The 12319-nt window shown below is 34.2% G+C and overlaps 1 protein-coding gene across 1 annotated transcript in view; it reads right to left on the bottom strand.

Moving 5' to 3' along the window:
* Positions 1-12319, bottom strand: part of LOC125051110 (heme peroxidase 2) — a 49867-nt gene that overhangs the window by 17514 nt on the left and 20034 nt on the right. Inside the window, exons 4-7 of the mRNA XM_047651264.1 lie at positions 11051-11217; positions 9127-9196; positions 8347-8476; positions 6537-6729 (exon numbers count right to left, since the gene is read on the bottom strand). Of these exons, the coding sequence (XP_047507220.1) occupies positions 6537-6729; positions 8347-8476; positions 9127-9196; positions 11051-11217 (560 nt within the window). The remainder of the gene's footprint in view (positions 1-6536; positions 6730-8346; positions 8477-9126; positions 9197-11050; positions 11218-12319) is intronic.

The following is a 12319-nucleotide window of genomic DNA, read 5'->3' as shown; positions in this document are numbered from 1 at the left end:
CGTTCTAAAATTACTTACAAAAAGATTATATAAACTTATAACATATGTAGAGTATACTGCATTATTTTCTTTAGTACTTATATCTTTTAACATTTTTTTGTTTTTACACGTTTTAGTCTTTCGTCCATAATTTTGAGTTATTGTGTAATATTTCTGATGAATTAATGAGTCCATCTAACATTTTGGAAACAACTATTAAACGCTTGTTTGTGAAAATTTTGTTGACTAAGTACCTAATTGATTTATTAACTGTTCATATCGTTGAGCATCTTCCTGATCTAAGTTTCCAGTTATAATTTTAATAATAGAGCCTAGAGGGTTCAATATTCCTCTTCGTACTCGGTGTGAAGGGATTATTTGCCTATTTTTTTTTTTTTTTTTTTAGTAGTTATTCTTTGCAAATACTCTACTTGTTCCCTAATTCCTAAAAATTCTTTGAACTAAGACTTATCATCACTTACTATCTTACTAAATTACTAAATTTCCTATTGTTATATTCTAATTCCATTAGTAGGCCATTCAAATCTAATACCTTAAAAATAAGCCAGTTATCCTGTTGGATGAAGGCTGTTCCCTGTCTTACGGATCCCTGAATTGTTTTCAACCTTTTGAAGTTGAAGGCCCAAACTGCGGCTCGTGAGTGTCATCATGATCACTAAGCACCACCTTTGAAGGTCGTTTTATGTTTTTAATTGGTACCTTTTTGTGTTTACCTCTAATTGTAATAGGGATGGTGTTTCTTTCAGGTTTTCCTGTAACTATGGCCTTTTCAAAACAAGGTTTGTCCTTACTTCTGCGAGTGTTTATTAATTTTGTGAAAATGGTTTTCCCTTCTGGTAACGGGACGTCGGATTCGCCACCGCGTTTTTCTCTAGAGTTTTCCTTAAACGTTAACATTTTATCAGATATGTATTTGTATAAAACTTTTATTCTTTTGGCGTGGTCTTTAATTAATTTTTGCAAGTATTGTTTCTCGAAGTCTATATTGAATGGGTTTTCAGAATCTACATGGCCAAACACTACTTCAAACGGTGTTAAAGTTGTTACAGTATGAATCGCATTATTATATGCCATGATAGAGTAGGTCATAATAGATGCGGCGTCGGTACATTGTTGTTCGTATTTTGCCAGTCTGTAAATTTCGATTAAGGTGGAATGAAAACGTTCAACTATTCCCATTGAATTAGGGTTCCTAGGCGTGCCGATATGTATTTGGATTTTATAGAGTGACATCATTTCTTTCAATAGATCGTTGTTGAATTCAGTACCAGGGTCGCAGCTTATTTTCTTAGGTATACCGTAAAATGAAAAGTATTTTATTAGTGCGCGGATAACGTCAGGTGTGCCTTTACTAGGAATTTCAATCGCCTGTCCTAGTTTGCTAAAAGCGTCAACTAAGGTGAGGTATGTTTTTCCTTCGATACTAAATATATCTATAAATAATTCCTGGAATGGGGCATCTTGCGTTTGAGTTAACTGTAAATATGGTTTCAAAGGCTTTCGGTCATATTTCATTTGTTTACAGGCTTCACAAGAATTAATTACTGCTGATATAGTTTCTTTCATGTTATTCCAAAAGAAGTGTCGCCTGATGTGTGTAAAAGTTTCTTGAATACCTCTGTGACAGGTTTTTCCGAGATGAAATTTCAGAATAACGGCTTTCTGTTCATTTTCATCGTCAATAAAAACGATTCTTTCCGTACACTCATAAAATTGAATTGATCCACCTTTAAAAAGCCTAATTACCATGTTGCTGAATTGTTTGCGATGTTCCGTATTTTCGAAATATATAAAATATTTCTTTTTGGGTTTTATGTATTCTTTCAGGAATTGTTTGATTAAATTTTCATTATCTATGGGTAGAAAAACTTCTAAGATTCTTTGTTTTTCACGGGACACGTCACGAACTTGAATGCTGTTTTTATACCATTGGAAAACTAATATTTGGTTAGGCTTCGAATCAATTGCTTCGTTTAAAATAGGAATACCGTGTGACTCAAGGTCTTGTGCTGAATGTATAGTTTCAGATTTACTCGAAAGAGATGGAATCGGGTTTGTAACTTTTTCGAAAGATTCATTGGATTTTTGCGAATCTATGTCTGAAATAGTGATTGTATGTTCAGAGTCAGTAATTGAAATTGTTCTTGAGTCTTGTGAATCGCGACGCAATCGTTTTTGTATCTCCTTATTATCACAGTTTACTTTCATGGATTCTTTATCGGATAATGCGTTAATTTTAATACGAGATAAAGCATCAGCATTACAGTTTTGTTTCCCTTTTTTGTAGACTACTTCGAAGTCGTAATCCAGGAGATTTAACCGCCAACGGGTGAGTTTACTACTGGGTTCCTTAAGAGAATGCAGCCACGCTAAAGGGCGGTGATCTGTGTAAATAATGAACTTCTTCCCATAAAGATAGGGGCGGAAATGTTTGATAGCCCACACAATGGCTAGAAGCTCACGTTCAATCGTGCTATATTTAGATTCAGTTTCAGTGAGGGTTCTGCTCGCGTAAGCAACGGGTAAGTCGTTGCCTACTATGCCTTGAGAAAGTACAGCACCTAAGGCTATTTGTGAAGCATCGGTCGTTAGGATAAAGGTTTTTTCTGTATCTGGGTATTGTAGAAGAGGTGCATTTGTTAATAGTTCCTTACACTTTTGAAAGGCGTCAATATATTGTTGATCTATTACAATTTTATTACGTTTTTTTAAGCAATTTGTCAGCGGCTTTGTGATTTTAGCGAAGTCTTTTATGAATCGGCGATAATAACCGATAAGGCCAAGAAAACTCTTGATTTCAGTTGTGGTTTTTGGTAAAGGATATTTCAGGACTGCTTGAATTTTATCATCATTTGGTTGCAAGCCATTTTCTGTAATCTTGTGGCCAAGGTAGAGAACTTCCTTACATAAAAATTCGGTTTTGTCTAATTGTACTTTTAAGTTTGAGTCTCTAAGTCGCTGAAAAACTGTTCTTAATTTATGTATGTGTTCCTGTAAGCTGGCTGAAAATATGATGACGTCATCAAGATACACCATACAATGAATGTTGTGGAGACCTCTGAGAACGTTGTTCATTGCTCGCTGAAAAGTTGCAGGCGCAGTTTTTAAACCAAACGGCATACGCGTAAATTCGTAATGGCCGTTCTGTGTACTGAACGCGGTTTTCTTTCTGTCTCTTTCTAAAACTTCTATTTGATGGTAACCTGAAGCTAAATCAATTGTACTGAAATATATAGCTTTTCCTAGTTTGTCTAATAAATCTGTTATGTTTGGCAGGGGGAATTTGTCATCGATAGTGATCTCGTTTAGGCGGCGATAGTCGATTACCATGCGATACTTTCTCTCACCAGAGGCATCTAACTTCTTGGGAACCAGGTGGACTGGTGCACTCCAGGGAGAGTGTGATTCCTGTATTATGTTATCCTGCAGTAATTTTTCTACTTGTCGATTAATTTCATCGTTTAAAATCGGGGGTAATCTATAGGGTTTTACATATATCGGATCTTCATTTGTCGTACGTATCTCGTGTTTAACTTGGTTTGTAAATGACAACGGTAATTTTTCAGTATAAAATATGTCTCGAAACTCGTAACATAAATGTGATATGGCTTTTCGCTCTTCATCATTCATATGATCAAGGCGGACTTTATTAAGATTTTCTTTTAGGATTTCGTCAACCTGAATGTCGTCTGTAACTGTGTTGGAGTAACACATGATATCGTTTTGTTGAAAGGGCTGGACATTAAATGGTTTTTGAAATGTAATTGTGACAGTTTGGTCAGTTAGATTTTGAATAACTGTTGAAGCTTGATGATCTATGACTTTCACAAGAGCTGAAGGCATGCGGATGCCGTCACCGAATTCTGTATATTCAATTAGGGCTTCACCGTTTTGTAAATTAGTTGGAATTTTAACACGGGTTTCTGAACGTGGTTCAAGTACGATTTGACGAGAGGGGCTATAAATAATAGGTATTACTGTGTTAGGTGTTATTAACAATTGATTTTTCATGTCTACACTTGCCTGTAATTCTGTCAGTAAGTCGGAACCAATTAAGCCGTCATAATTTTTATCTATAGAATATAAATAAAATTTATGTTTGAGCGGACTCTGAAACGTTTTCAGTAAGGGAATGTGTATGACTTCATTATGTTTACTTCGTGAGTGAGTGCTTATCACCTCGAACGGTTCTTCGTACTTAAAATCAGAAAAATAAAAGTTTGCCATATCAGGGCTCATAAATGATCTAGTAGAGCCAGTATCTATCATAAATTTTGCGTCAATTTCGGGGATATAAATATGTGGTAATTTATTTACCTTTTCCGTATTAATTTGAACTATGTCGGGTTTATGGACGAGGCTTCTGTATGAAAATTTTCGGTTTCAGTTTCCTGTGAAGTATCAGGGGTTTCCTCTGTGGGTACATATTCGACCTCGGGGTAATATTCATGGTTCACGGTATCGTCGTAGTTTTCAGGGTAGTATTCTGATTCGGGGAAGTTTACATAATCGTCCTGCAGTTGATTATAAAATAGTTGGTTCATATTAGTGGGTCTTTGAGGAGGAGCTGTCCTCATAGAAACATCAGTTTTTAACGCACTATTTAGTCTATACGGTTGTTGTGTTGGTTGAATGCCAAATTTAAATTGATTTGGTGGATTTTGAAATCGCTGAAAGTTTTGGTTGGGGATTCCATATTTGAATTGATTCTGTTGGAAATTAGGCCTATATCCAGTCGGTTGAAATTGTGGCCTATGCCAACCTGTGGGCTGAAAGTTGGGTTTATATCCTATAGGTTGAAAATTTGGCTTGTATCCTGAGGGTTGAAATGGTGGTCTATAACCAGTGGGCTGAAAGTTAGATTTTAATGCCGTATTTTGGGGAATGCCAAACTTAAAATTACTTTGTGGGGCTTGTTGTATCTGTGGTTTAAATTGAGATGGATTCACAAATGAATTATTTCGTAGATGTTGGTTATTTAATTGCTCTGGGGATGACATCAATATGGATGGTTTTTGTATATTAGACCTTAACATAGTGCTATGGGCTTGGTACTGGTATTTGAAGTTGACCTCTTCTAATACGATGGAGAGGGCAGCTTCAAGGCTATCACATCCTTTTAATCGTACGATTCTAATTAAGTCCTCGGGAAGATTGTATAAGAATACATTCTTCGCAAGGTTTGAGTAGATTGTGATTTTACTCGCTTTTAAATGTTGGTCTGTAAGTAAGTTTACTTTCGCAATTAACGAACTTTTAACGTGTTGAATTCGATTACAGAAATCGATGTAGTCTTCATTGTTTTGTAATCTCATAGTTTCCAATTCAATAGCAATGCATTCCTCCGAGCGAGGATCGCCAAAATGTTGAATCAATAATGCTTTTAATTCTAACCATGTTTTAATGTCCCGTCTCTCACTAACTAACACTGCAGCCTTGCCTACTAACTTGCTAGTTAATAAATGATACAGGTATAATTCCTGCTCCGGGTTGTTAACGCTATTGTAAACGGTAATAACATATTCACATTTGTCGATAAAGGTGTTAAGTAATTTTCCGTCTCCATTAAAGAGCGGAATAACACATGAGAATTCACGTGGCAGTATCTTAATTTCCGTCATTTTAAGTTTTTTTTTTTTTCTAAACAATTACACAATTACCCAATAATTATGGTTCACAGAATTTGATGTGAATCTAAACTTATAATTAGGTACACTTACTTTAGGGTTGCAGAATTTCATGCACTAACCTACTTACTTCTATGTTTCTTTAATTTACTTATTACAATTTACTTAAAACTATCGTTAAGATGAGAGATGTCGATCTCAAAATAACAAAAGAAAAGTGGAGAGGGCTGGATTTGAAAGGTGAAAAGGTGACTTACCAGTACATCGCTGCCTCAACACTCGCACAAAACACCCTTAACGCTTTTGGATTTGCGTTCTTGACAAATTTATTTGTTCTTTTGAATAGCCGTTTTTAGCAATCGCGACGTAGTTTCCCCTTTTTAGGTAAGCAGAATTTGATGCTCGAACCGATAATTGAGAAATACGTGCAGCTAGAGCGACTATCCTGTCCTCAGCGCCAGTCAAGTAGTGGGTCCGCGATAAAAGGGTTTTTAAAAACTTAAAGTTAAAATGAATACAACCGGTCCGATTTGAGGTCCGTTTAATACTAAATATTACAAGTATTCTTTTATATTTATATCCTATTCTTAAAGGCCTACGTGACCGTTGTGCTGACACATTGTTCTCACGCTCTACAAGGAAACGATACTTAGTAAGAACTAAGAGTGGATCGTAAATCATGTAAGAGTGGTTCGTTAATCATGTAACAGCACTTCAGCTATTGAAATATAAAGGATCTTTGTACTATTATGTTGCAATGGTTTTTGTTTATATAAAATATAATCATCTTATAGTGGTGACAGACGGGGTTATATAACTACTTAGATGGCTCTATACATAGATACTATTAGATCTATACTAGAGATAATATTTTGTTAAGAAATTTGAGGCTTTTAATAATATCCTTACCTCGCCCAATAAAACAGGTAGGAACTCATTGTATGTTATATGCTGTATGATGGCTGCGAGTGCTCGTCTACTCTCCAAGAATATCGCGTTATCTTCCCAGAACGGATTCAAGGAATATAGTTCACCAGCTATACGATTGTGTTCTGATAATAATGCAGTGTAAAGGGGCGCTGTCGGGGTGCCATCATTACACCTGTAATGAATAAGAAATGTTAACAGCTTGTGAATATTGCTAATACTAAAAAACGTTCAAGGGAAAAGGATCGCTCCAAAAATGTACGATATACGTGTTTCCTCATAAATAAAATCAGTGGCGCTACAATCTTTTTAGGTCTGGGCCTCAGATTTATGTTTCCGCATCATGATCATTTGTTATTCATAGGCAAGTAGGTGATCAGCGTCCTGTGGCTGACGCACGTCACTCGACTTTTTGGGTCTAAGGCAAGTATAAAAACGAAGGAAAAATTATAAATAAATTTAAAATTTTCAAAGACCCAAAAAGTCGATTGCTTGCGTCAGATACAGAAGGCTGAACACTTACTTGCCTATAAAATTAACAAATGATCATGAAACAGATACAGAAACTGAAGCCCAGACCTAAAAAGGTTGTAGCGCCAATGATTTTTAGTTAATTATTACATGTTTGTTACCCAGGTATTTTTATCTTACAATTAATTCACATACCCGGTTGCGTAAACGCCTGTGTTATAATTATACATAGATTTAATATTTTAGATCAGATAACTAACATTTATGTGATTGCAGAGAATTTTCCTTATAAGAAAAAATGATTTTCCTTGTTCAAACACATGACTCATTTCACAGACAATGACTACACTCACAAAAATTTAATTTTCAAATTGTTTCATAGAAAAATGACTTTCCTCCGATCTTAGAACTACAATTTATTCTTACTAATTCAACCCTATAGGCTCTACCAACACGTTGATGTTGAGGCTATTCGACTTCTTAGTGTGAGTGCACGTTAGTCTTAAGTGCTAAACAGTGGTAAGTGAAAAAAAAAACAAGAACACAAGAACAGAGTGTCTTCCCTTCAATAGAAACTGTAAGTGTTATTAGACACTTTCTTACGTTAAATATACTTTAAATTAAAGTTAATATTACATCTTAGGCTTAAGTTAGGCTAGACCGTATCTACCTATTGTTAAATAATGTCTTAGTGCAGAGACAATTTATTAAAAAGGTTAAAAAAATTCATGATGTACCAAATAGACTACACGGGAGCCTAGCTTTTATTTGCTACATAATGTTTTTCACTCAGAGCCTGATTTAGGGGAAGACAACCGGGGCTGCATCCCCAGGGTCTCCACAAAAGAGGGGCCCTACAATAGACTTCGAAAAAATAGGATGTTTTAAAATCCGACTAGAAAACACTAGTAAACAACTTTTCTTTTGATATTTTGCTCTATTTTACTTTTGTACAAACATGATTATATTGTCCTTATACATTAACAGAAATCATTGATCTGTATTTATAATTTTATGTTTGTTAATACTGATACTAAAAGAATCTACTTGGTTTCACAATAAATAATAATAAAATTGAAATTTTATTTTCATTTTATTTGGAAAATAATTTGGGGCCAGGTGGCCTCCACTCCTTTGTTTCCCCGAGGCCTCCAGACCTCTAAATCCGGCCCTGTTTCCACTTCTAGAAACAGTAACAATTAGAGTTTTTAACTTTGAACTTCTAGCCAAATTGATTTAATCATTTTGGTCTATCATAGAGTTTAATGTTAATTAAATCTAACAACATCCGTGAGATAAGTCGTGATATATGAAGGCTTACTTTCGACACGACGCAAGGTCGACTTTGCCAGCGTCGTACAATCGCAATGAGCGTAGTTCCTTTTCGGAGCTTCCGTATATGGCGGAGCCGTCGAGCACAGATGTAGCCAAATTCATTTGTTCTCTGTGTTCTGAAATAAACCACAGATCTCGGTTTGAGATATACACACATAGGTACAGAATACATTGCTTTGTACAGTATTCTTGTGGTGCCTAGTAGTTATTGTTTCACCAGGAATCGAGCTCGTCCTGAATCCATCCGCCGTCCGACACTGTTGAACAAAGTACTACGAAAGGCTTCAGTATATTTGAGTTTCTCATTATAATAAGGTTTAATGTTTAATTGAACTGAAAAAATATACAGGCACCATTTTAAAACCTTCTGGAAACAGTTATATTACATATAGTAATAAGAACTATGAACATCAGCAGTAATAGGATAATCCATCCAGAACTGTTAATTTAAGAATGAATCAAATGTAAAATGATTATAGTAAAAATAATAATAATAATAATAATTTATTGCAAGAATATTGTACAAAAATTTTAAGGTGGTACAATCGTAAATCGTTCGCATATTCTGCCACACACAATGGCGCGCAAATTTATCTTAAGGAATTCTACATTTTACATTATTAGTCAAATAAGAATCATTATTGTAATTAGCTATTTTATATTTAATAAAAACTATTAACTAGAAATAAATAATTCCTAGATTACTATTATAAGTAATAAAATATAAAATGCTGTTTTATTTAATCGGATTATAACAATTACTCACCAAAGTTGCAAGAATCTAAATTCCTTGCTGGCGCCGATCTTAGGTATTTACAATCTGGTCCTTCACATTTCTGAAATAAATTAATAAAATTACATTATATTTGAAACCGATGTTGTTTATTTTCTGTCTCACTGAGCGCATTATATATTTTTTTATTTGGACCACAAAATTAGGACAAACACATGAAATAAATTGACATACATACAAAAATATAAAAAGTGGTGTCGTCCTTATAACATGTGGACTCTTAAATTATTATAAAATCTTTTTATTTTCTAAAAAGTTACAAGTTTTTACAGTATTTATTACGTTAGGCGTAGAAATTATTTTTTTTCACTAAATACTCGGTACTTATTATAAAGTACGTGTACTCATGTTAGCTTTCGCTATTCTAAATAAATAAATATTTAAAAAAGAATATTGTAATTTTAGTTTCGACAATCTGAGTAAAACTAGATGGTTATATAAATAATACACAGTTTATGAAAATATATTTCAAGAGTGGTTTATGTATCCAGTAATAGTTAATTTGTATTCATTTCTTATGACAATTTAGTATGTCGTCAAAAAACAGATAATTTTTCTTGATTGAATCGTATAATAAAGTTTTTCTTCGCCTTGTAAGCAGGTAGTGATGCCTTTTATTTAAATATAATGGCGCCAAAACTTATAAGATCACCACACACACTACCACAGACTAGGTATAGAGTATATTATAGTATAGACCGCTTAGTAATCTAGTCCGTATCGTTACGATAAATAATATAACTTTAATTTAGCTGAAAACTGGTAAAAAGTAAACTGATTGTTAGTTTAATATATACTTTCAGTATTATGCATTAAACTGTGTAAGTTATTATGAGTTCCTTTAAAATTTTACGATTTATGTCTAATTGAAATAATTGTATAGATTAACGTTAAAAAGCCTTGACCTTTGAAATTACTCAAAAGCATAACGTATACTCGTTATATAATAAATTATATATTATTCATAATTATATTGAGTAATTTTCTATATTTTTTATTCGCTAAATAATAAATTGTTAAAAATTACAGGCAATAGAAAATTAAACGAAACTCATTCATAACTTCGATAATACATATCAGATTCCAGTTGGTAATGTGATATGAGGAACTAAAATGTCTGTTATGTCATAACTTTCACTGAATACCTGTTCGATGTAACCTTTCTATACGCGATAATGCGACCCCTCGAACTATCACGAACTTATTATGTTGCTAGCAGCGTAGGCGTTTTATTTTTAAACTAAAATATTTGATACAAATTATAAAATTACAAAAGTGAAATCATAAAGAATTTTAAATAAACGTTAAGTCACGGCTCTTTCCCGCCAATCTGTTTTGACAGTTAATACTAGTTGTCGATTATTATCTGTCAAAATGATATATTGTCTAGCCGTTAATAAAAATAATATTGGACAAAACATTATGTTACACAGATTATTATCTACAAATTGTCGGTTGTAAAATTTTGTGTGGTAGTGAAGAATTACTATACCAAACCTATATCCGGTGGCCTTCTCACCACAGACTGTTACCGCGTGATTGCTTACGACAATTTAATGGGAGACACCAAATTAATAGTTTCTTGCGGAATGCAAAGCGTTAGCGCATGTAATTTGATTTAACAATGTAATTGAGCAGATCTCAATTTAGATACAAATCGCGTTAATTTGTTATTTTAAATAAATTTAAATTACATCATAGAGCTATATTTTTTAACGTGTTTTATAAATGAGTAATTGTAAAGATAGGGTAAGTGATTATAAAATTATATGTAAGTTTATGAATATTTACTTGAAAGCCATTAGTTTGACTGATTCGGTTAAAGTAACTGTCAAAAAAATATATGATTTCAACTCCAACTGTTACGATCCGCTCATTATGAAATTTTTTAAATTACCTTATTTCCATTAGCCGTGGCTATGAGGTCGTCCATAATAAACTGTCCCCAAGCAGCCAGCATACTCGTAACGAAGTCATTGTCTTTGGGCTCAGCTAGTTGGGACACAGCCTGTACTGCCAAAGTGGCTTCTGGGATGTGAGGAGGTGATACTGGTGCAGATACACCTGCAATAAAACAATAGTTAACATTTATCATTTATTTGGCAAGAAGGCTTGCCATTTTTCACCATTTAACTACTAAGCAATGTATTTCTTAATTAGACGCTTAATCAAATTTGTATTATGTGTTCCGTTTGACGTCCGAGGTCCATTATGAGAGTACATCGTTTCCTTTTCCGCCCAAATCGCTAGTATCCGACCTATTCCCACCACGTGACACCGCCGCCAGCGCCCAGCGTTTGAAACTGGAACTAACTTTTTATCGCGCTAAAGCAAGCCGCCAGAGTTCTTGTTCATTGTTGCGTCGTTTTTCGTCTTGCACAGTCGCTAGTGCACACTTAAAAACGAATCAGTATATTCAAAGTTATATCGACCTAAAATTTATTTTCAAAGTGGAAATAATTATTTCGTAAAATGCTTAACTCGGTTTTCACGTTAAAAATATAAAATGGCTAATGAAAGTGCTAAAATCGGTGTAAATGTGTTGGCTACGCGGTAAAACGTGCCTCACCCGCGCTTTACAAGGCCGTCTCATATCACGGGAGATATTGTCTCTGCAAGTTCTGACAAGCCGAGTTCTTCGCAAAGTTCGAGTACGAGTGAAGAGGATGAAGAACCGCCGCCACAGCAGTAATTCACGTGATTATTCTCAGGTTTGAGCAATTGTCGCAGTAATTGGTGAGTCACCTTAATAATACTTTTTTACAATTATGCTGCGTCGTCTAGCATGTTACATAAAGTGACCGAATCTAATAATGCAAACCTACACGACCCTTTTTTGAACCATGCGGCTGTAGTTAATGATATTGCTCATTTAGACGTGTCGGTTCAAGAACCTCCGAGTTATAAATTATAATATTAATTTCAATGCAGAGGTTTTTACATTTCTGATTTGAACTGTGTACGTTATATTGATATACAAAAGAAACACGTTGCTTTTCCTGCTTTTACCGATTTAAAAATGAGTTTATCAATAAAGCGTTACGTAGCGTTTTAGTGGTCTTCAGTCGAACGCGGTTCTTAATTTAAATTCTATACATAATAAATTGCAAGAATGTTTCGGTCAAACTTTAAAAACATGTTATAGAAGATTTAGATAAAATTCCCA

This window comes from Pieris napi, chromosome 7 (genome assembly GCF_905475465.1).
Source record: "Pieris napi chromosome 7, ilPieNapi1.2, whole genome shotgun sequence".
NCBI lineage: Eukaryota > Metazoa > Arthropoda > Insecta > Lepidoptera > Pieridae > Pieris > Pieris napi.
The sequence above is the reverse complement of the archived record's forward strand: the minus strand, read 5'-3'. Positions and strand labels throughout refer to the sequence as shown.